This window comes from Hyla sarda, unplaced genomic scaffold (genome assembly GCF_029499605.1).
Source record: "Hyla sarda isolate aHylSar1 unplaced genomic scaffold, aHylSar1.hap1 scaffold_199, whole genome shotgun sequence".
Lineage (NCBI taxonomy): Eukaryota > Metazoa > Chordata > Amphibia > Anura > Hylidae > Hyla > Hyla sarda.
The window spans coordinates 215,507-241,809 of record NW_026608649.1 but is presented as its reverse complement, the minus strand read 5'-3'; the positions used below and the strand labels follow the sequence as shown (position 1 = coordinate 241,809).

Genomic DNA, 26,303 nt, shown 5'->3' with positions numbered 1-26,303 from the left:
GCACTAATCATATATTAGACTATAGATATAATATATAATACAGCACTAATCATATATTAGACTATAGATATAATATATAATGCAGCACTAATCATATATTAGACTATAGATATAATATATAATACAGCACTAATCATATATTAGACTATAGATATTATATATAATACAGCACTAATCATATATTAGACTATAGATATAATATATAATGCAGCACTAATCATATATTAGACTATAGATATAATATATAATACAGCACTAATCATATATTAGACTATAGATATAATATATAATACAGCACTAATCATATATTAGACTATAGATATAATATATAATACAGCACTAATCATATATTAGACTATAGATATAATATATAATACAGCACTAATCATATATTAGACTATAGATATAATATATAATACAGCACTAATCATATATTAGACTATAGATATAATATATAATACAGCACTAATCATATATTAGACTATATATATAATATATTATACAGCACTAATCATATATTAGACTATAGATATAACATATAATACAGCACTGATCATATATTAGACTATAGATATAATATATAATACAGCACTAATCATATATTAGACTATAGATATAATATATACTGCAGCACTAATCATATATTAGACTATAGATATAATATATAATACAGCACTAATCATATATTAGACTATAGATATAATATATAATACAGCACTAATCATATATTAGACTATAGATATAATATATAATACAGCACTAATCATATATTAGACTATAGGTATAATATATAATACAGCACTAATCATATATTAGACTATAGATATAATATATAATACAGCACTAATCATATATTAGACTATAGATATAATATATAATACAGCACTAATCATATATTAGACTATAGATATAATATATAATACAGCACTAATCATATATTAGACTATAGATATAATATATAATACAGCACTAATCATATATTAGACTATAGATATAATATAGCACTAATCATATATTAGACTATAGATATAATATATAATACAGCACTAATCATATATTAGACTATAGATATAATATATAATACAGCACTAATCATATATTAGAATATAGATATAATATATAATACAGCACTAATCATATATTAGACTATAGATATAATATATAATACAGCACTAATCATATATTAGACTATAGATATAATATATAATGCAGCACTAATCATATATTAGACTATAGATATAATATATAATACAGCACTAATCATATATTAGACTATAGATATAATATATACTGCAGCACTAATCATATATTAGACTATAGATATAATATATAATACAGCACTAATCATATATTAGACTATAGATATAATATATATTACAGCACTAATCATATATTAGACTATTGATATAATATATAATACAGCACTAATCATATATTAGACTATAAATATAATATATACTGCAGCACTAATCATATATTAGACTATAGATTTAATATATAATACAGCACTAATCATACATTAGACTATAGATATAATATATAATACAGCACTAATCATATATTAGACTATAGATATATATAATACAGCACTAATCATATATTAGACTATAGATATATAATACAGCACTAATCATATATTAGACTATAGATATAATATATAATACAGCACTAATCATATATTAGACTATAGATATAATATATAATACAGCACTAATCATATATTAGACTATAGATATAATATATAATACAGCACTAATCATATATTAGACTATAGATATAATATATAATACAGCACTAATCATATATTAGACTATAGATATTATATATAATACAGCACTAATCATATATTAGACTATAGATATAACATATAATACAGCACTAATCATATATTAGACTTTAGATATAATATATAATACAGCACTAATCATACATTAGACTATAGATATAATATATAATACAGCACTAATCATATATTAGACTATAGGTATAATATATAATACAGCACTAATCATATATTAGACTATAGATATAATATATAATACAGCACTAATCATATATTAGACTATAGATATAATATATAATGCAGCACTAATCATATATTAGACTATAGATATAATATATAATACAGCACTAATCATATATTAGACTATAGATATAATATATAATACAGCACTAATCATATATTAGACTATAGATATAATATATAATACAGCACTAATCATATATTAGACTATAGATATAATATATAATGCAGCACTAATCATATATTAGACTATAGATATAATATATAATACAGCACTAATCATATATTAGACTATAGATATAATATATAATACAGCACTAATCATATATTAGACTATAGATATAATATATAATACAGCACTAATCATATATTAGACTATAGATATAATATATAATGCAGCACTAATCATATATTAGACTATAGATATAATATATAATACAGCACTAATCATATATTAGACTATAGATATAACATATAATACAGCACTAATCATATATTAGACTATAGATATAATATATAATACAGCACTAATCATATATTAGACTATAGATATAATATATACTGCAGCACTAATCATATATTAGACTATAGATATAATATATAATACAGCACTAATCATATATTAGACTATAGATATAATATATAATACAGCACTAATCATATATTAGACTATAGATATAATATATAATACAGCACTAATCATATATTAGACTATAGATATAATATATAATACAGCACTAATCATATATTAGACTATAGATATAATATATAATACAGCACTAATCATATATTAGAATATAGATATAATATATAATACAGCACTAATCATATATTAGACTATAGATATAATATATAATACAGCACTAATCATATATTAGACTATAGATATAATATATAATGCAGCACTAATCATATATTAGACTATAGATATAATATATAATACAGCACTAATCATATATTAGACTATAGATATAATATATACTGCAGCACTAATCATATATTAGACTATAGATATAATATATAATACAGCACTAATCATATATTAGACTATAGATATAATATATAATACAGCACTAATCATATATTAGACTATAAATATAATATATAATACAGCACTAATCATATATTAGACTATAGATATAATATATAATACAGCACTAATCATATATTAGACTATAGATATAATATATAATACAGCACTAATCATATATTAGACTATAGATATAATATATAATACAGCACTAATCATATATTAGACTATAGATATAATATATAATACAGCACTAATCATATATTAGACTATAGATATTATATATAATACAGCACTAATCATATATTAGACTATAGATATAACATATAATACAGCACTAATCATATATTAGACTATAGATATAATATATAATACAGCACTAATCATATATTAGACTATAGATATAATATATAATACAGCACTAATCATATATCAGACTATAGATATATAATACAGCACTAATCATATATTAGACTATAGATATTATATATAATACAGCACTAATCATATATTAGACTATAGATATAATATATAATACAGCACTAATCATATATTAGACTATAGATATAATATATAATACAGCACTAATCATATATTAGACTATAGATATTATATATAATACAGCACTAATCATATATTAGACTATAGATATAACATATAATACAGCACTAATCATATATTAGACTATAGATATAATATATTATACAGCACTAATCATATATTAGACTATAGATATAATATATTATACAGCACTAATCATATATTAGACTATAGATATTATATATAATACAGCACTAATCATATATTAGACTATAGATATAATATATAATACAGCACTAATCATATATTAGACTATAGATATAATATATAATACAGCACTAATCATATATTAGACTATAGATATTATATATAATACAGCACTAATCATATATTAGACTATAGATATAACATATAATACAGCACTAATCATATATTAGACTATAGATATAACATATAATACAGCACTAATCATATATTAGACTATAGATATAATATATACTGCAGAGTTTATTTCAGTGCATTATAGATAAAAATAAAATATCTTTCTTTTGGATTTATGATAAAGAATAATGAATTAAAACAAAATAAATAATACAATTTTAACCATTCATCACAAACATGATTTTTCTGTCTTTTTATTTTTTTTTTTATCATAAATAAAACTTTAATAAATATTAATTAACAAAGTGTAAAGTCATATTCTCTCATTTGGCATTGTTGTCATGGTAACAATCTGTATAATAAATGTATGTGACATCTGATAAGAAAGGAGGAAAAATGGTTTAACATGTTTGTTCTGATCCTCAAGTAGTTAAACGGGTACTCCGCCCCCTAGACATCTTATTCCTTATTGTTTGGATAGGGGATAAGATATCTGATCGCGGGGGTACCGTCTGCGCGGGGACCCCAGGAATCTCCGTGTGGGCACCCCGGCATTCTGAAAATTAACTTCAGAACGTTGGGTTCGGGCGGTCATGGCGTCATGCCACGCCCCCTCCATTCATGTCTAGAGGAGGGGGTACGGCAGTCACGCCCCCTCTATTCATGTCTAGGGGAGGGGGTACTGCAGTCTCGCCCCCTCCATTCATGTCTAGGGGAGGGGGTACTTCAGTCTCGCCCCCACCATTCATGTCTAGGGGAGGGGGTGCGACAGTCTCGCCCCCTCCATTCATGTCTAGGGGAGGGGGTGCGACAGTCTCGCCCCCTCCATTCATGTCTAGGGGACGGGGTACTGCCAGTCACGTCCCCTCTATTCATGTCTAGGGGAGGGGGTACTGCAGTCTCGCCCCCACCATTCATGTCTAGGGGAGGGGGTGCGACAGTCTCGCCCCCTCCATTCATGTCTAGGGGAGGGGGTACTGCAGTCTCGCCCCCTCCATTCATGTCTAGGGGAGGGGGTACTGCAGTCTCGCCCCCTCCATTCATGTCTAGGGGAGGAGGTGCGACAGTCTCGCCCCCACCATTCATGTCTAGGGGAGGGGGTGCGACAGTCTCGCCCCCACCATTCATGTCTAGGGGAGGGGGTGCGACAGTCTCGCCCCCACCATTCATGTCTAGGGGAGGGGGTGCGACAGTCTCGCCCCCACCATTCATGTCTAGGGGAGGGGGTGCGACAGTCTCGCCCCCACCATTCATGTCTAGGGGAGGGGGTGCGACAGTCTCGCCCCCTCCATTCATGTCTAGGGGAGGGGGTACTGCAGTCTCGCCCCCTCCATTCATGTCTAGGGGAGGGGGTACAGCAGTCACGCTCCCTCTATTCATGTCTAGGGGAGGGGGTACTGCAGTCTCGCCCCTTCCATTCATGTCTAGGGGAGGGGGTACTGCAGTCTCGCCCCCACCATTCATGTCTAGGGGAGGGGGTGCGACAGTCTCGCCCCCTCCATTCATGTCTAGGGGAGGGGGTGCGACAGTCTCGCCCCCTCCATTCATGTCTAGGGGAGGGGGTACTGCAGTCACGCCCCCTCTATTCATGTCTAGGGGAGGGGGTACTGCAGTCTCGCCCCCACCATTCATGTCTAGGGGAGGGGGTGCGACAGTCTCACCCCCTCCATTCATGTCTAGGGGAGGGGGTACTGCAGTCTCGCCCCCTCCATTCATGTCTAGGGGAGGGGGTGCGACAGTCACACCCCCTCCTCTAGACATGAATGGAGGAGGCGTGACTTCACGATCGCATGACACAATGTTTAAAATGTCGGGGTTCCCACACGGAGATGACCCCCATGAACGGACATCTTATCCCCTATCCTCTGTATAAGATGTCTAGGGGCGGAGTACCCCTTTAGTCATAGGCAATACTGTTATAAATTACTCTTAGGGTAGGGTCCCACGTAGTGGATTCGCAGTACATTTGATGCAGCAGATGCGCTACTCACCGTCCTTAGCATCCTCCTCCTGCTGTGTCCCTGTGTCCTGCAGCCGTCCGCCATTACGAGCAGACACAAAAGGATCTGCAAGTTGCACGCGCATGCGCAGTTTACTCACATACATCGGGGCCGCTCTCGGCCTAGTTCACCAAAAGTGACAGCGCTGCTTGTGAATAAACTGCGCATGCGTGTGTGATTCGCACATCCCTGTGTGTCTGCTCTTAGCAGGGACACTAGGGACGGTCAGTAGCATCAAATACACACGGATGTGCTACATGCGACCCCACCCTAAAAGTTTAAATGGTTTAAGGCTCCGTTACGATTTCTCATTTTTTTCCCCTTGGTTCCAAAAACATCACAAATCTGTATCACTCCTATTCATTGTATGGGAGAGAAAGATTAAAGGGGTACTCCGGTGGAAAACATTTTTTTTTTTTCAAATCAACTGGTGCCAGAAATTTATACAGATTTGTAAATTACTTCTATTTAATAATCTTAATCCTTCCAGTAATTATCAGCTGCTATATGCTCCAGGAAGTTGTGTAGTTCTTTCCAGTCTGACCACAGTGCTCTCTGCTGACACCTCTGTCCATGTCAGGAACTGTCCAGAGTAGGAGCAAATCCCCATAGCAAAACTCTCCTGCCCTGGACAGTTCCTGACATGGACAGAGGTGGCAGCAGAGAGCACTGTGGTCAGACTGGAAAGATCTACACAAATTCCTGTGAAGCATACAGCAGCTGATAAGTACTGGAAGGATTAAGATTTTTATATAGAAGTAATTTACAAATCTGTTTAACTTTCTGGAGCCAGAAAGTACACCAGAGTACCCCTTTAATTCCCCCATATTGAAGGATTCAGGCCCCAGAGAGAAGACTCTAATGTAAGAAATCAGGGAGCGACCTAAACCTGCGGATGGCTTCCCTGGTGAGTAAGGGCTCGTTCACACGACTTGTGCCCCCTGCGGATGGCTTCCCTGGTGAGTAAGGGCTCGTTCACACGACTTGTGCCCCCTGCGGATGGCTTCCCTGGTGAGTAAGGGCTCGTTCACACGACTTGTGCCCCCTGCGGATGGCTTCCCTGGTGAGTAAGGGCTCGTTCACACCACGACTTGTGCCCCCTGAGGCACGGATACATCGGGGAAAGGTGAAAATGACATGAAGACATGTAGGTGCTCAGACACATGGCCAGAGTGTAATCAGCTGGTGACTACATTCAGGTCATTACCGTAGCGTGTACTAGTTATGTCTCAGACCGAATAACGCGGCCTGCAGAACTTTTTAGTTGGAGACAAAACTTAGATACATTGGAAAATGACTCAAACGTAGTCACTAACTGATTACACTCCGGCCATTGAAATAATTGGGGTCCCTGCCGTCCGAGCACAGACACGTCATATGTAAGTTTGACATTAAAGGCACAAATTGTGGTGTGAACCTAGCCTAATAAGAACTGGAACGACAGCGTTTCTTTTTTCCTTTCTGGCTTCTTCAGTGAAGCTTTTGATGTCTAATAAGACCTGACTGGTGCGTAAAACATTTCCCACATTCTGTACATAAAAACGGCTTCTCTCCTGTGTGGGTTCTCTGATGTGTAAGAAGACGTGATTTTAGGGTGAAACATTTCCCACATTCAGAGCATGAAAATAAGTTCTCCCCTGTGTGGATTCTCTGGTGAAGAGTAAGATCTGATTTATGAGAAAAGCGTTTTCCACATTCCAAACATGAAAATGGTCTCTCCCCTGTGTGGCTTCTGTGATGAACACTAAGATCTGCTTTCAGAGTGAAACATTTCCCACATTCCAAACATGAAAATGGCTTTGCCCCCGTGTGACTTCTTTGATGATTGACAAGATATCGTTTTTGGGTAAAATATTTTCCACATTCAAGACATAAAAATGGCTTCTCCCCTGTGTGAATCTTATGATGCTCAACTAGACTATTTTTCTTGACAAAACATTTTCCACATTCAGAACATGAAAATGGTTTCTCTCCTGTATGAACTTTCTGATGCTCTACTAGCTTTGATTTCTTGTTAAAACATTTCCCACATTCAGAACATAAAAATGGCTTCTCCCCTGTATGAATTTTCTGATGTTGTGCTAGAATTGATTGCTGGTTAAAACATTTTCCACATTCAGAACATGAAAATGGCTTTTCACCTGTGTGAATTTTCTCATGTTGAAGTAGATTTGAACTCTTGGTAAAACATTTCCCACATTCTTTACATGAATATGGCTTCTCTCCTGCGTGAATTCTCTGATGTTGTACTAGAGTTGATTTCTTGGTGAAACATTTTCCGCATTCCGGACAGGATACAGATTTTGCTCCTGAGTGAATCTTAAGATGTTCAACTAGACTGCTTTTGTTGAGGAAACATTTTCCACATTGAGAACATACAAATGGCTTATCTCCTGTGTGGGTTCTCTGATGCAGTAGCAGCTTTGATTTATGGATAAAAGATTTCCCACATTCTGAACAAGAAAATGGTTTTTCCCCTGTGTGAATTTTCTCATGCACAATTAGACTTGAATTATTGGCGAAACATTTCCCACATTCTAAACATGAAACCAACTTCTCCCCTGTGTGGATTCTCTCATGTTCTACTAGAGTTGATTTCCTGGTGAAATATTTACCACATTCCTTACAGGAAAATGATTTTGCCTCTGAGTAAATTTTTTGATATTCAGTAGGCCATGACTTCTGGTTAGAACCTTTACTACATTCTGAACATTGAAGTTGGATCTCTTCTGTATGAGTTTTCTGATCTATTTTTCCACATCCCAAACATAGAAATAGATTTTCTCCTGGATCATGTGGGATATTATTCTCGTCTCCTTCAGACTCTGTGGATGAATTTGAAACTGATATCAGGATTCTCTTAATGAAATAAGAAGTATAAAGGGGTGTTTTGAAATAAAAAGTATAAAGGGGTGTAAAGGGCGTCCGAGAGTTCAAGACATTATCTACAGGTGATCAATGGGGGACACAGTAGGCAATGAGTATAAGCTGCTGCTATAAGGAGGGGGAGACTAAACAAAAAGTGTTATCTCCACCTGCAGATACGGAGCACATCAAGAAGGAGAAGCCAACAAAAATGTAAATCAAAGCTTACATCAATCAATGGTCCGGTAGCAGGATATTTTTCTAATATTCCCGGAGAACTTCTGAGCCCAACAATTACCCCAAGACTATTGTGATCTGGATACATATTTGCCAGAAAGCCCATGCAAGTCTATGGGACCTAGACAGTCTCGCGATAGTCTTGATCTCAGAAGTTCTTTAGGAATTTTTAACAAGATATCCTGTCACTGGGCCATCACTAAATGTACCTAGAACAATAAAACCTAGAACAATACTCTTCGTGGGTCAGAACCAAGAAGAAGAGGAGCCCATTCAGAAAGGCTGAAATACTGAGAAAAAGAAGCGATGAACAGGAATCAGACAAATCCAGGATTCATACGTCTGTCATTGAGGACAAAGAATACCCTGGAGATTAAAAAGAAGAAAAAGGGGAGAAAAAAAGATAAGACGGCCGGTCATCTGCTGCTCAAAGGGCCTCGAAGTGAGCAAAGCATCTAAAGAGCCAAAATGTCTGCCCCATAGAACTTGGTAAAAATGTGGAGAGACCCGGTAGGCCCAAGACACCTCCACATGATCGGCTCAATATCTTTTGTGCTATGAGTGGAACATGAATGGAGGAGCGCTGCCTTTAAAAGAGTACTCCGCCCCTAGACATCTTATCTCCTATCCAAGGGATAAGATGTCTGATTGCGGGGGTCTTGCTGCTGGGGACCCCTGTGATCTCCCTGCTGCACCCGGTGTTCGTTTAGAGCGTTTGGTGCAGTGCCGGAGGCTTGTGACATCACGGCGGCGCCCCCTAAATGCAAGTATATGGAAGGGGCGTGACAGCAGTCACGCCCCCTCCTATTGGGTTGCATTGAGGGGGCGTGACCGTGACTTCACGAGCCTCCGCCCCGGATCGCCAGTCATCCGGCATGAAGTTTTCTCCGTGCACCGGATGTCTGAGGTGCTGCAGCCGAGATCGCAGGGGTCCCCAGCGGCAGGACCCCTGCGATCAGACATCTTACCCCCTATCCTTTGGATAGGGTATTAGATGTCTAGGGGCGGAGTACCCCTTTAATATCATATGCCAACAAGTGGTTATAGCCTTGGATGCCACTAATCCCTTGTGATGACTATAATAAACCAAGGACTGGACAGTATGTGAGCCAGGTAGATCTTCCCGGCACTAACCAAGGTTAGATAATTTGAATGGGTGTTCTGGCACTTGCATAAAATTGTATATGTTGCTGGGGCACATAAAAAATAGGAAATAAAGCCATAAAAGGAAATAAAGCCATACTTACCTACCCTGCTCCCCCACTGCTCCCATTCTCCTGATTCTTATGTCTTCTTGCTTTTGAGACGAGCGCTCAGTGCCAGACGGCTAAACCATCATCTAAAATTACTCTAAATTCTGGTGGAAGATGTGAAACCAAGAGCCTCATTTTTTTTTTTTTTAGGAAAGAGGAGGTCTGGCATGGAAAAGGTTACAGCAGCTGTGAAGGAGACACACATCGTCACTCACAAGTGTTGTGGATCGTACGGACGTGTTTGGTCGTAAAAGTCTTTGTAAAGATACAAACCTCAATTTATAAGCCATATATAACAATCCTCACAGGATGACCGGGCAAAGACTTTCATGAAGCGATTGAATGGGGATCTGGCTATAAAAAGCCTGCGCCATGTGACAGCAAAGACCAAATGCAGCACCAGACTCTACTTCAGAAGGCGACCACTGGGGTCAGAGGTCTTCAGGGCATGGCACATTAGATGCAGAAGGTCACCACTGGGGTCAGAGGTCTTCAGGACATGGTACATTAGATGCAGAAGGTCACCACTGGGGTCAGAGGTCTTCAGGACATGGTACATTAGATGCAGAAGGTCACCACTGGGGTCAGAGGTCTTCAGGACATGGCACATTAGATGCAGAAGGTTGAATTAAGAAATAACACCTGGGTGCGTCCATTTCTCTGGGAAGAAAGATGATACCCAGCACTCACCAGTAATGCACAGTGAAGATTTATTATGCCATAGTGTAGTACGCCGAAACGCGCCCTTGTACTACACTATGGCATAAAAAATCTTCACTGTGCATCACTGGTGAGTGCTGGGTATCATCTTTCTTCTACCTATGGTTGTGTAAATAATCATTAAGATGGTATACAGATCCTGTGCACAGCTGGTATCTATTTCTATATGATACTGTATATAATCACTTATATGGTATACAGATCCTGTGTACAGCTGGTATCTACCTCTATATGGTCCTGTATATAATCACTTCTATAGTATACATATAAGTGATTATATACAGGATCATATAGAGGTAGATACCAGCTGTACACAGGATATGTATACCATATAAGTGATTATATACAGGATCAGATAGAGGTAGATACCAGCTGTGCACAGGATCTGTATACCATGTAAGTGAGTATATACAGAACCATAGGGAGAAGAAAGATGATACCCAGCACTCACCAGTGATGTACAGTGAGGATTTATTATGCCATAGTGTAGTACAAGGACGTGTTTCGGCATGGGAGCCTTCCTCAGCCGTCTGTGTAAGGCTTTACCCTACCTCCTGCTCCACCGAATATTCCACGGTAGTGCCGACCAGTGGCGTTGCGACCGGGGTGCGGGGGTTGCGGCCTGCACCAGGTGACACCATCCTGATGCCCCCGGTCCTCACTTGCGCTGTCTCTGTACCCCCCCCCCCCGTCATCACTTGCGCTGTCTCTGTAATAGCACCCCCCCCCGTCCTCCGTCCTCACTTGCGCTGTCTCCGTACTAGTAGCACCCCCCACCCCTCCCGTCACCTGCACAGTGAACCGGCCTGCGCCCCCACGTCTTCTGTTGCGCCGGCCCGACGTCACTCCGCAGGGCCGCACAAGAGGACGTGACGTCACTCGCAGAGTGCCTGGAGAGAAGGAGCGCTGCGCTGGATGGGTGAGTGAATGTGTGTCTGTCTCACTCTATCTTTGTTTGTGTGTCTCTGTATGTGTGTGTGTCTGTGTGTGACTCTGTGTGTGTGTGTGTGACTCTCTGTCTGTGTGTGTGACTGTGACTCTGTGTGTGTGTGGCTCTGTGTGTGTGTGTGACTCTCTGTCTGTGTGTGTGACTGTGTGTGTGACTCTCTGTCTGTGTGTGTGTGACTGTCTGTGTGTGTGACTGTGTGTGACTCTCTGTCTGTGTGTGCGTCTCTGCCTGTGAGTGTGTGTCTGTGTGTGTGTCTGTCTGTCGCTATCTCTGTCTGAGTGTGGCTCTCTGTCTGTGTGTGACTCTTTGTCTTTGTGTGACTGTGTGTGTGTGTGTGTGACTGTGTATGACTGTCTGTGTGTGTGTGTGTGTCTCTGTCTGTGAGTCTCTCTGTCTGTGAGTGTGTGTCTCTCTGACTGTGTATGTGTCTCTCTCTGTCTATCTATCTATCTATCTATCTATCTGTGTTGTGTGTGGTTTTTTTTTTGTGTGGGGGGAGGGGGGTTTGTTTGAACCAGCGATCTAATGTGGGGAGACTTTGACCTATTGTGGGGAACATGCAAGGGAACCTGCGGCCTAATGGGGGGAATCTATGCTACCTAATGTGGGGAAACTGCTACCTAATGTTGGAAAACTGCTACCTAATGTTGGAAAACTGCTACCTAATGTGCGAAAGCTGCTACATAATGTGGGGGAACTGCTGCCTACCTTAAGTGGTGGAACTGCTGCCTACCTAATGCTCCCCCCCTGGCAGTAGCACCCTCATCATCCACCAGCAAACCCCCCCAGCAGCAGCACATCCATCAGCAGATTCTGATGGTGGATGATGGGGGTGATACTGCCAGGGGGGATGGCCAGTAGCACCCTCATCATCCTCCAGCAACACCCCCCCCCCAGTACTAGCACCCCATCATCCACTAGCAACACCACCAGATTTATATTCAGAGGGTACAGTATGTGGCAGCTTTATATTCAGAGGGTACAGTATGTGGCACATTTATATTCAGAGGGTACAGTATGTGGAACATTTATATTCATTCAGAGGGTACAGTATGTGTTGGTATTATATTCAGAATGTACAGTGTGTGGTAGTATTATATTCAGAGGGTACAGTATGTGTTGGTATTATATTCAGAATGTACAGTGTGTGGTAGTATTATATTCAGTGGGTACGGTGTATGGAAGGTTTATAATCAAAGAGTGTAGTGTATAGTAGTATTATATTTAGAGGATACAGTGTCTGGCAGGTTTATAATAATACTTGTTTTCATATAGAGGATGAGAATGCGCTGACATAGTGAGGAGACGTTTGGGCGTCACATTCTACAGACAGAAGGTTTAGCTGGACCAGGCGGTATGTACCATCTGAATTAGATAAGGGAAGACTATAGAGAAGATGTCACCTGTAGTCACTGATATCATTGTGTATTCTCCTCACTATAGAGAAGACGTCACCTGTAGTCACTGATATCATTGTGTATTCTCTTCACTATAGAGAAGACGTCACCTGTAGTCACTGATATCATTGTGTATTCTCCTCACTATAGAGAAGACGTCACCTGTAGTCACTGATATCATTGTGTATTCTCCTCACTATAGAGAAGACGTCACCTGTAGTCACTGATATCATTGTGTATTCTCCTCACTATAGAGAAGACGTCACCTGTAGTCACTGATGTCATTGCGTATTCTCCTCACTATAGAGAAGACGTCACCTGTAATCACTGATATCATTGCGTATTCTCCTCACTATAGAGAAGACGTCACCTGTAGTCACTGATATCATTGCGTATTCTCCTCACTATAGAGAAGACGTCACCTGTAGTCACTGATATCATTGCGTATTCTCCTCACTATAGAGAAGACGTCACCTGTAGTCACTGATATCATTGCGTATTCTCCTCACTATAGAGAAGACGTCACCTGTAGTCACTGATATCATTGCGTATTCTCCTCACTATAGAGAAGACGTCACCTGTAATCACTGATATCATTGCGTATTCTCCTCACTATAGAGAAGACGTCACCTGTAGTCACTGATATCATTGCGTATTCTCCTCACTATAGAGAAGACGTCACCTGTAGTCACTGATATCATTGCGTATTCTCCTCACTATAGAGAAGACGTCACCTGTAGTCACTGATATCATTGCGTATTCTCCTCACTATAGAGAAGACGTCACCTGTAGTCACTGATATCATTGCGTATTCTCCTCACTATAGAGAAGACGTCACCTGTAGTCACTGATATCATTGCGTATTCTCCTCACAATAGAGAAGACGTCACCTGTAGTCACTGATATCATTGCGTATTCTCCTCACTATAGAGAAGACGTCACCTGTAGTCACTGATATCATTGTGTATTCTCCTCACTATAGAGAAGACGTCACCTGTAGTCACTGATATCATTGTGTATTCTCCTCACTATATAGAAGACGTCACCTGTAATCACTGATATCATTGTGTATTCTCCTCACTATAGAGAAGACGTCACCTGTAGTCACTGATATCATTGTGTATTCTCCTCACTATAGAGAAGACGTCACCTGTAGTCACTGATATCATTGTGTATTCTCTTCACTATAGAGAAGACGTCACCTGTAATCACTGATATCATTGTGTATTCTCCTCACTATAGAGAAGACGTCACCTGTAGTCACTGATATCATTGTGTATTCTCCTCACTATAGAGAAGACGTCACCTGTAGTCAATGATATCATTGTGTATTCTCCTCACTATAGAGAAGACGTGTTACGCCTAGCGCTCCGGGTCCCCGCTCCTCCCCGGAGCGCTCACGGCGTCTTTCTCCCTGCAGCGCCCCGGTCAGTCCCGCTGACCGGGAGCGCTGCACTGTTTTGGCCGTTGGGGATGCGATTCGCACGGCGGGACGCGCCCGCTCGCGAATCGCATCCCAGGTCACTTACCCGTCCCGGTCCCCTGCTGTCATGTGCTGGCGCGCGCGGCTCCGCTCTCTAGGGCGCGCGCGCGCCAGCTCTCTGAGACTTAAAGGGCCAGTGCACCAATGATTGGTGCCTGGCCCAATTAGCTTAATTGGCTCCCACCTGCTCCCTGCCTATATCTGATCTCCTCCCTTGCACTCCTTTGCCGGATCTTGTTGCCTTGTGCCAGTGAAAGCGTTTAGTGTGTCCAAAGCCTGTGTACCTGAACTTCTGCTACCCATCCTGACTACGAACCTTGCCGCCTGCCCCCGACCTTCTGCTACGTCTGACCTTGCCTCTGCCTAGTCCTTCTGTCCCACGCCTTCTCAGCAGTCAGCGAGGTAGAGCCGTTGCTAGTGGATACGACCTGGTTGCTACTGCCGCAGCAAGACCATCCCGCTTTGCGGCGGGCTCTGGTGAAAACCAGTAGCCTCTTAGAACCGGTCCACTAGCACGGTCCACGCCAATCCCTCGCTGACACAGAGGATCCACTACCTGGAAGCCGAATCGTGACAGTAGATCCGGCCATGGATCCCGCTGAGGTGCCGCTGCCAAGTCTCGCTGATCTTCCCACGGTGGTCGCTCAGCAATCGCAGCAGATTGCCCAACAAGGACAGCAGCTGTCGCAGTTGACCGCCATGTTACAGCAACTTCTGCCTCTGCTACAGCAGCAACCATCTCCTCCGCCAGCTCCTGCACCTCCTCCGCAGCGAGTGGCCGCTCCTAACCTCCGCTTGTCCCTGCCGGACAAATTTGATGGGGACTCTAAACTCTGCCGTGGATTTTTGTCTCAGTGTTCCCTGCATATGGAGATGTTGTCGGACTTGTTTCCTTCAGAACGGTCTAAGGTGGCGTTCGTAGTAAGCCTTCTTTCAGGAAAGGCCTTGTCTTGGGCCACACCGCTCTGGGACCGCAATGATCCTGCCACAGCCACAGTCCAGGCCTTCTTCGCTGAACTCCGGAGTGTCTTCGAGGAGCCAGCCCGAGCTTCTTCTGCCGAGACTGCCCTGTTGAACCTGGTCCAGGGTAATTCTTCCGTTGGCGAGTACGCCATACAATTCCGTACTTTTGCTTCTGAACTATCCTGGAATAATGAGGCTCTCTGCGCGACCTTTAAAAAAGGCCTATCCAGTCGCATCAAGGATGTGCTGGCCGCACGAGAGATTCCTGCCAACCTCCAAGAACTCATCCATTTGGCTACCCGCATTGACATGCGTTTTTCTGAACGACACCAAGAGCTCCGCCAGGAAAAAGACTTAGATCTCTGGGCACCTCTCCCACAGCATCCTTTGCAGTCTTCGCCTGGGCCTCCCGCCGAGGAGGCCATGCAAGTGGATCGGTCTCGCCTGACCCAGGAAGAGAGGAATCGCCGTAGAGAAGAAAATCTCTGTCTGTACTGTGCCAGTACTGAACATTTCTTGGTGGATTGCCCTATTCGTCCTCCACGCCTGGGAAACGCACGCACGCACCCAGCTCACGTGGGTGTTGCATCTTTTGGTTCTAAGTCTTCTTCTCCACGTCTCACGGTGCCCGTGCGGATTTCTCCTACAGCCAACTCCTCCCTCTCAGCCGTGGCCTGCTTGGACTCTGGTGCCTCCGGGAATTTTATGTTGGAGTCCTTTGTTAATAAATTCAGCATCCCGGTGACCCGTCTCGTCAAACCGCTCTACATTTCCACGGTCAACGGAGCCAGATTGGACTGCACCGTGCGTTACCGCACAAAACCCCTCCTGATGTCTATCGGACCCCACCACGAAAGGATTGAGTTCTTCATTCTCCCCAACTGTACCTCTGAGGTCCTCCTCGGTCTGCCTTGGCTCCGGCTTCACTCCCCCACCATTGATTGGACCACCGGGGAGATCAGGAACTGGGACTCTGCCTGCCACAGGAAGTGCCTCTCCCCCCCTCCCAGTCCCATCAGGCAAGCCTCTGTGCCTCCCCATGGCCCCCGTCCTGGTGTCACACTGCCCCGTGCCAGGCCTCGCCCTCTGCCCTCCCTCCCCATTCCCACTCCTGCTGTACTGCCTGCCGTTGAGGAAACCCTCCATTCTTTCCCGGTGTCCTCATCCCAGGGGAGGCAGTTACCGGACAAAGAGAAGGGGAGACCTAAGGGGGGGGGTACTGTTACGCCTAGCGCTCCGGGTCCCCGCTCCTCCCCGGAGCGCTCACGGCGTCTTTCTCCCTGCAGCGCCCCGGTCAGTCCCGCTGACCGGGAGCGCTGCACTGTTTTGGCCGTTGGGGATGCGATTCGCACGGCGGGACGCGCCCGCTCGCGAATCGCATCCCAGGTCACTTACCCGTCCCGGTCCCCTGCTGTCATGTGCTGGCGCGCGCGGCTCCGCTCTCTAGGGCGCGCGCGCGCCAGCTCTCTGAGACTTAAAGGGCCAGTGCACCAATGATTGGTGCCTGGCCCAATTAGCTTAATTGGCTCCCACCTGCTCCCTGCCTATATCTGATCTCCTCCCTTGCACTCCTTTGCCGGATCTTGTTGCCTTGTGCCAGTGAAAGCGTTTAGTGTGTCCAAAGCCTGTGTACCTGAACTTCTGCTACCCATCCTGACTACGAACCTTGCCGCCTGCCCCCGACCTTCTGCTACGTCTGACCTTGCCTCTGCCTAGTCCTTCTGTCCCACGCCTTCTCAGCAGTCAGCGAGGTAGAGCCGTTGCTAGTGGATACGACCTGGTTGCTACTGCCGCAGCAAGACCATCCCGCTTTGCGGCGGGCTCTGGTGAAAACCAGTAGCCTCTTAGAACCGGTCCACTAGCACGGTCCACGCCAATCCCTCGCTGACACAGAGGATCCACTACCTGGAAGCCGAATCGTGACAAGACGTCACCTGTAATCACTGATATCATTGTGTATTCTCCTCACTATAGAGAAGACGTCACCTGTAATCACTGATATCATTGTGTATTCTCCTCACTATAGAGAAGATGTCACCTGTAGTCACTGATATCATTGTGTATTCTCCTCACTATAGAGAAGACATCACCTGTAGTCACTGATATCATTGTGTATTCTCCTCACTATAGAGAAGACTTCACCTGTAGTCACTGATATCATTGTGTATTCTCCTCACTATAGTGAAGACGTCACCTGTAGTCACTGATATCATTGTGTATTCTCCTCACTATAGAGAATGTCACCTGTAGTCACTGATATCATTGTGTATTCTCCTCAGTATAGAGAAGACGTCACCTGTAGTCACTGATATCATTGTGTATTCTCCTCACTATAGAGAAGACGTCACCTGTAATCACTGATATCATTGTGTATTCTCCTCACTATAGAGAAGACGTCACTTGTAGTCACTGATATCATTGTGTATTCTCCTCACTATAGAGAAGACGTCACCTGTAGTCACTGATATCATTGTGTATTCTCCTCACTATAGAGAAGACGTCACCTGTAGTCACTGATATCATTGTGTATTCTCCTCACTATAGAGAGGACGTCACCTGTAATCACTGATATCATTGTGTATTCTCCTCACTATAGAGAAGACGTCACCTGTAATCACTGATATCATTGTGTATTCTCCTCACTATAGAGAAGACGTCACCTGTAGTCACTGATATCATTGTGTATTCTCCTCACTATAGAGAAGACATCACCTGTAGTCACTGATATCATTGTGTATTCTCCTCAATATAGAGAAGACGTCACCTGTAGTCACTGATATCATTGTGTATTCTCTTCACTATAGAGAAGACGTCACCTGTAGTCACTGATATCATTGTGTATTCTCTTCACTATAGAGAAGACGTCACCTGTAGTCACTGATATCATTGTGTATTCTCCTCACTATAGAGAAGACGTCACCTGTAGTCACTGATATCATTGTGTATTCTCCTCACTATAGAGAAGACGTCACCTGTAGTCACTGATATCATTGTGTATTCTCCTCACTATGTCCTATCAGAGCTGGAGTCACTTGTCAGTTCTACAGTAATGGTGAGTGAAACTACAACTCCCAGCATAACCTTACCACTGCATAAAGGGGTACTCTACTGGAAAAAAAAAATTAATCAACTGGTGCTACAAAGTTAAACAGATGTATAAATTACTTCTACTTAAAAATCTTAATCCTTCCAGTACTTATTAGCTGCTGTAGAAGTGATTCACAGGAAGTTCTTTTCTTTTTTAATTTATTTTCTGTCTGACCACAGTGCTCTGTGCTGACACCTTTGTCCATGTCAAGAACTGTCCATAGTAGGAGCAAATCCCCATTGCAAACCTATCCTGCTCTGGACAGTTCCTGACATGGACAGAGGTGTCAGCAAATAGCACTGTGGACAGACTGGAAAGAACTACACAACTTCCTGTGGAGAATACAACAGCTTACAAGTACTGTAATTATTAAGATTTTAAATAGTTGTAATTTAGAAATCTTTTTAACTTTCTGGCACCAGTTGATATAAAAGTAAATGTTTTCCAGTGGAGTACCCCTTTAAGTAATTCTGGGAGCTGTATATTTAAATGGTGAAAACTTCTTTAACACTTTCCTATTCTGTGGCAACTGGTATATCTGATTATTATACTGGAATTTCTCACAATGCGCTACAACAGTGGTGTCTGTCACAACAGGCTAAAAACTTACTGGGGGGAGGGGTGACACCATTTTCTACCACACCGGGTGACACCAACCCTAGCAACGCCACTGTTGCCGACATATCCCTATATTGAGCATTCATCTGGGAAGACTTTGTAGGAGATTTCATGAGTATAAAAAACTTGGAAGAATGTTCAGACTTGTAAAGAGAGAAACTTCATGACAGCAAGATTAGGTAGAGTCTGAGGCCTTGGTGAGGATGGCCAGAAAGCGAGACAAAGAAGGAGGCCTTCTGCTCTGGTCTAATATCATTCAGCTCCTCCGGTCAGGATAAACCTCTGGCATCCTGTGAGGTCGAGAGAAGGAGGACAGTTGGGGGGGGGGGGGGGGGGGTAATTACACAGGCAGAGGGAGGGGGTAACCATACAGGTGTATCTCAGAAGAACACAACAAATAATGGCCGAATACGACTAAGTTGCCCATTGAAATGTAAGACATATTGTCTGGGCATAAATGTTCAAATATGGAGGCAAATCTGGCGACTGTAGTGAGAATGTAGGGGGCAGCACTGTGACTCAATGGTCAACATTGCTGCCTTGAAGTGATGGGGTCCTGGGTTCAAATCCCACAAAGGACAATATCTACAAGGATTTTAATATTAGGAGCCCCCAATGGGGACAGGGACAGATTTATATGGCAAGCTCTGTACAGTGCTGTTGAATATGTTGGCACTATAGAAGGAATTATTAATAATATATCCTAACCACCCACTTACAGGTTTCTTCACGTGGGAGTCATCCTTTGTGGTTTACATTATCAAGTGTCCCTGTGGTCTCGGAAACTACACATCCGAGACCGAATCTCCCAGCACAAATCTACTCAGGAGGAAAAATACACTTTTGCCAGTTCCTCACCATTTCATTAGACAGGACACACTATTGCACAATTACGGTTTCAGGTTCTTGAACAAATTCGGAAACCACGAAGGGGTGGGGACAGAGTGAGTACCCTCAAGAAAAGAGAGGCCTACTGGATACACACCCTACAAACGCTGGAACCTCGGGGCCTCAATGGAGAACACGAGATCACACGGGACATAGTCTTCTATCATGTACGTCTTATCTAACATTGTGGTTATCTTTCCTAGGCCACGGGAGTTGCTGTGGAGGCCATCACCGCTCCTTTTGAACACCATATCCTTTTTATTTCACTGAGTAACTATTATCTTTTTTCTATTCCTTCTTTTTTCTTCCATCTTCATCGACATCATCTTTCTGCCATTGACTGTGTACTTTATTCGCTTATTGTCTGCTCTCTCTTTATCTCCATACATGCCCCCCTTCCATTGTGTCATGTCGCCTTGTTCTCCTTTTTTTCTATACACTTTTATTTCTATTTTAATTTGATATTTCCTACATTATTTTTAGTTCCATCCTCATGACTATTCCCGCTGTGCTTTTTTCTATTATTCTTCCCTCTATTTGCCAGTATCCCTGGCTTTTCTCTCTTTCACATATCTTGTGCATACTTGCTTTCCCTTCATTGCCCGTATACCTGAGTTATTTCTATACTTCATACTTGTGCCAGTATCTCTGACTTATCTCATTTTGTTTTGTGCATATTCACTCCCTCTATTTGCCTTTCTATCTGATTTATTTCTACATCCTATTTGTCTTCTGATTTCATTGCTATCACCTCTTACATAATCCCTTTTTACATTTCCCCCCTTTCTTCTTTCTCTCATTTTCTGTATATTCTCTCATTTCATCCACAACACTTTGATTTACTATCATACTCCCCTCTGCCATGCTTTGTACCTCCTTCTACCCACGTGATGTCCCGTCGAGCTCAGATTTGCGTTCCACGAGACATTTGCGAACACACATGTGCATTATGGGTCCCCGTCACATCCGTCCGGGACGCTCTTAAAAGACGGACCTCTGTATCTCCTGCTATGCTCCGCGCGATCTTTTGATGGCATCACCACATCTCCATTCTTCCTGACTATTGCTCCACGCGATCTTTTGATGGCATCACCACATCTCCATTCTTCCTGACTATTGCTCCACGCGATCTTTTGATGGCATCACCACATCTCCATTCTTCCTGACTATTGCTCCACGCGATCTTTTGATGGCATCACCACATCTCCATTCTTCCTGACTATTGCTCCGCGCGATCTTTTGATGGCATCACCACATCTCCATTCTTCCTGACTATTGCTCCACGCGATCTTTTGATGGCATCACCACATCTCCATTTTTCCTGTCTATTGCTCCACGCGATCTTTTGATGGCATCACCACATCTCCATTCTTCCTGACTATTGCACCAGCCTTCGCAGCAATCTATGGGTGAGTACTGTTGTTTATTCTTGTCATGATCTCGTATTCCTCGTATCTCCCGTATACTCACACATTGTTACAGGTTTTTCTATGGTGATCTGACATGTCCTGCTTTAGCGTGACTGGTTCTCCCTGAGAAGTCATGTGCCCTGCATTGACTCTATAGTTTTCTCTTGTTTCCTCATTATTATGTCTCTCAATACACAGGACCACTGGCAGTCTGTATTAATATGTGTATTACCATTTTTTGCCAATTTCTATTCAATTTGTCCCATTGATGATTTTGATCCATTTTGATACTGTGGTCCCATACAATGATTTTACTGCTCACATATGACCTCATAGTGGTCACTTGTGCTTACAAATGCATAGACTATATTACTATACACTGTTACTCAATACACCTATATATGTACATATTGTACAAATGCTACGATACGACACATATTTATGCGCTATGATGCCGCCATTTGGAATATACTCTAGACAGGATCTTACCGTTCCGTTCATATTGACCATAATACATACTGACCATTATATCTAATGATGCCTTGCTTACATTGCTTCCTTGATCCTGCTCTTACCCTGGCGTGTATGTTTTTGTTTTATTATTTTCATTTTTTAAGTTGGTCTTGTTCTCATGACTCTGTATATTGATTAATTACAGATATCTGATGAAGATCCATTTTCGATCGAAACATCAATTATAAAATCTGTTAAATTGCTAAAATTGCGGAATTAAACTACAAATTCTGTGCTGAATTTATTTCAACATTTGAATCAAGGATTGGGACCCTATTCCAGCACCATAATTTGGAAAGATAGCGCCATATATTACTTGCACAACTCCTATAATATCCACAGTTGTCGAACAACTCCAGCAGATATCTTATAAGCTATAGATAGAGACTGCTGTAGTGAAATCACATTCCTCTGGGTACTTCCTTTCTATTACTCACCTGGGCTACTCTCAGTAGGATTGTCCTCTCCCTTACATTCCTGATCCCTCCTCACATCCATTTCTTCTTCTTTCTCAGCATCTTCAGTCTTTGCCTCTAGAAGATTTTCATCCTGATACAACATGAGACCCAAACAATGAACTATAATAATTCAGATTAACAGATCCATCTACCCGATCATCCTGTAGGACATCATTCTCTCCATCTACCTGATCATCCTGTAGGACATTGTCATCTCTACCTGATCATCCTGTAGGACATTGTCCTCTCCATCTACCTGATCATCCTGTAGGACATTGTCCTCTCCATCTACCCGATCATCCTGTAGGACATTGTCCTCTCCATCTACCTGATCATCCTGTAGGACATTGTCCTCTCCATCTACCCGATCATCCTGTAGGACATTGTCATCTCCATCTACCTGATCATCCTGTAGGACATTGTCCTCTCCATCTACCTGATCATCCTGTAGGACATTGTCATCTCCATCTACCTGATCATCCTGTAGGACATTGTCCTCTCCATCTACCTGATCATCCTGTAGGACATTGTCCTCTCCATCTACCTGATCATTCTGTAGGACAATGTCCTCTCCATCTACCTGATCATCCTGTAGGACATTGTCCTCTCCATCTACCTGATCATCCTGTAGGACATTGTCATCTCCATCTACCTGATCATCCTGTAGGACATTGTCCTCTCTACCTGATCATCCTGTAGGACATTGTCCTCTCTACCTGATCATCCTGTAGGACATTGTCCTCTCCATCTACCTGATCATCCTGTAGGACATTGTCCTCTCCGTCTACCTGATCATCCTGTAGGACATTGTCCTCTCCACCTACCTGATCATCCTGTAGGACATTGTCCTCTCCATCTACCTGATCATCCTGTAGGACATTGTCATCTCCATCTACCTGATCATCCTGTAGGACATTGTCCTCTCCATCTACCTGATCATCCTGTAGGACATTGTCCTCTCCATCTACCCGATCATCCTGTAGGACATTGTCCTCTCCATCTACCTGATCATCCTGTAGGACATTGTCCTCTCTACCTGATCATCCTGTAGGACATTGTCCTCTCTACCTGATCATCCTGTAGGACATTGTCATCTCTACCTGATCATCCTGTAGGACATTGTCATCTCTACCTGATCATCCTGTAGGACATTGTCCTCTCTACTTGATCATCCTGTAGGTCATTGTCCTCTCCATCTACCTGATCACCCTTTAGGACATTGTCCTCTCCATCTACCTGATCATCCTGTAGGACATTGTCCTCTCTACCTGATCATCCTGTAGGACATTGCCCTCTCCATCTACCTGATCATCCTGTAGGACATTGTCCTCTCCATCTACCCGATCATCCTGTAGAACATTGTCCTCTCCATCTACCCGATCATCCTGTAGGACATTGTCCTCTCCATCCATTCTATCATCCTGTAGGACATTGTCCTCTCCATCTACCTGATCATTCTGTAGGACATTGTCCTCTCCATCTACCTGATCATCCTGTAGGACACTGTCCTCTCCATCTACCTGATCAACCTGTAGGACATTGTCCTCTCTACCTGATCATCCTGTAGGACATTGTCCTCTCCATCTACCTGATCATCCTGTAGGACATTGTCCTCTCTACCTGATCATCCTGTAGGACATTGTCCTCTCCATCTACCTGATCATCCTGTAGGACATTGTCCTCTCCATCTACCTGATCATCCTGTAGGACATTGTCCTCTCCATCTACCTGATCATCCTGTAGGACACTGTCCTCTCCATCTAACTGATCATCCTGTAGGACATTGTCCTCTCCATCTACCTGATCATCCTGTAGGACATTGTCCTCTCCATCTACCTGATCATCCTGTAGGACATTGTCCTCTCAATTTACCTGATCATCCTGTAGGACATTGTCCTCTCCTTCTACCTGATCATCCTGTAGGACATTGTCCTCTCCCCCCGGACAGTCCTGGGAATCCAGAGGAGCAGGGCATCTCTCTGGTGGGTTCCTCTTCCTGGATCCATCTGTAGGAGACACACAGTGACTGAATACATTGTGTAGATGACCAGATGATGGGGGATCTAGGGGCCCCAATACTGCTCTCTCCTTTACCATCAATGAGAGTCTCCTCTTACCCAGTGGTGATGTTGGGGGCCGGTGGTCTATAATAAATATATCTTACCCAGTGGTGATGTTCGGGGCCGGTGGTTTATAATAAATATATCTTACCAAGTGGTGATGTTCGGGGCCGGTGGTCTATAATAAATATATCTTACCCAGTGGTGATGTTCGGGGCCGGTGGTCTATAATAAATATATCTTACCCAGTGGTGATGTTGGGGGCCGGTGGTCTATAATAAATATATCTTACCCAGTGGTGATGTTCGGGGCCAGTGGTCTATAATAAATATATCTTACCCAGTGGTGATGTTGGGGGCCGGTGGTCTATAATAAATATATCTTACCCGGTGGTGATGTTCGGGGCCGGTGGTCTATAATAAATATATCTTACCCGGTGGTGATGTTCGGGGCCGGTGGTCCTCCATCATGACTATGTCCTGGTACAGATCCTTGTGTCCTTCTATATACTCCCACTCCTCCATGGAGAAATAGACAGTGACATCCTGACACCTTATAGGAACCTGACACACACAATGATCCAGTCATCATCCAGACCCATCATCCCTTGTGTTCCTGTATAATGTCCCAGCATTCCCAGCAGCGCTCACCTCTCCAGTCAGCAGCTCCATCATCTTGTGGGTGAGTTCTAGGATCTTCTGCTCATTGTTCCTCTCAGGTATCAGTGAGGGAGGTGGAGGCTCCGTGATGGGGCCCCGGGCCCTGCTCCATCCTCCTGACCTGCTGGGGGCCACACACTCTCCAGATGTCTTCTTCACTACTGTGTAATCCTGAGTATGGAGAGACCCCGATAAATATCCCTATATACAGACCCCTCACCTCTCCGGTCATGTCCTGTATTATCCCTAGAGATAAGAGGTCATGTGACCATTTCCCACAATCCCTCACCTCTCCAGTCATGTCCTGTATTATTCCCTAGCGTTCCTCAGCAGCACAATATGGGGACTTTAGGAATTTTAATAAGGAAAATAATTAGGAGTCCCCTCCCCTTTAGCCCATATATAGTCCCCTCCCCTTTAGCCCATATATAGTCCCCTCCCCTTTAGCCCATATTTACCTTCACAATGATACACAGTTTTTTTCTGTCTGCTGTGCCTCATGGGGCTCCTGCGTGCTCCCGTGTGACAGCTGTTACTCGGGTGTGCGGCGCTCTGCGCCATCTCATGTGGGGTTAAACTGGAAGTACACAGAGTGTCACTTCCGGTTTACTTTTTTAAATCTATTTTAAGCGTAATTTTCGTCAAATTTGCGCATTTTTGTCTTCCGGTATTATTTTTTGCCAGGATCTTTAGCTTAGATGTTTTTTTGTTTTAAAAAGATGTTTATTTTTTTTCCCTCCTCTCTACTCGGGATCAGGTGATCCGGAGG

At 42.5% G+C, this 26,303-nt stretch overlaps 1 protein-coding gene across 2 annotated transcripts; it reads right to left on the bottom strand.

Annotated features, from left to right (window-relative positions):
• Positions 1-6,734: 6,734 nt before the first annotated feature.
• On the bottom strand, positions 6,735-25,823 carry LOC130317326 (gastrula zinc finger protein XlCGF26.1-like). 2 transcript variants are annotated; one of them, XM_056552835.1, is made up of 5 exons: positions 25,526-25,823; positions 25,309-25,438; positions 24,688-24,821; positions 22,795-22,906; positions 6,735-8,799 (listed from the first exon to the last, which is right to left on the bottom strand). In XM_056552835.1, the coding sequence occupies exons 1-5, from the start codon at positions 25,547-25,549 to the stop codon at positions 7,445-7,447; spliced, it is 1,755 nt and encodes a 584-aa protein (XP_056408810.1). In that variant the 5' UTR covers positions 25,550-25,823; the 3' UTR covers positions 6,735-7,444. The 2 variants fall into 2 exon arrangements, with proteins under 2 accessions (XP_056408810.1, XP_056408811.1); XM_056552836.1 differs by having other exon boundaries at positions 24,724-24,821.
• Between the last annotated feature and the right edge of the window lie 480 nt (positions 25,824-26,303).

Coding starts and splice junctions, on each gene's coding strand:
- LOC130317326 (XM_056552835.1), bottom strand. CDS start 25,549: ATGATGGAGCTGCTGACTGGAGAG. Junction 25,439..25,525: donor TGGAGCTGCTGACTGGAGAG/GTGAGCGCTGCT, acceptor TGTGTGTGTCAG/GTTCCTATAAGGTGTCAGGA. Junction 22,907..24,687: donor ATGTCCTACAGGATGATCAG/GTAAATTGAGAG, acceptor ATGTTGTATCAG/GATGAAAATCTTCTAGAGGC.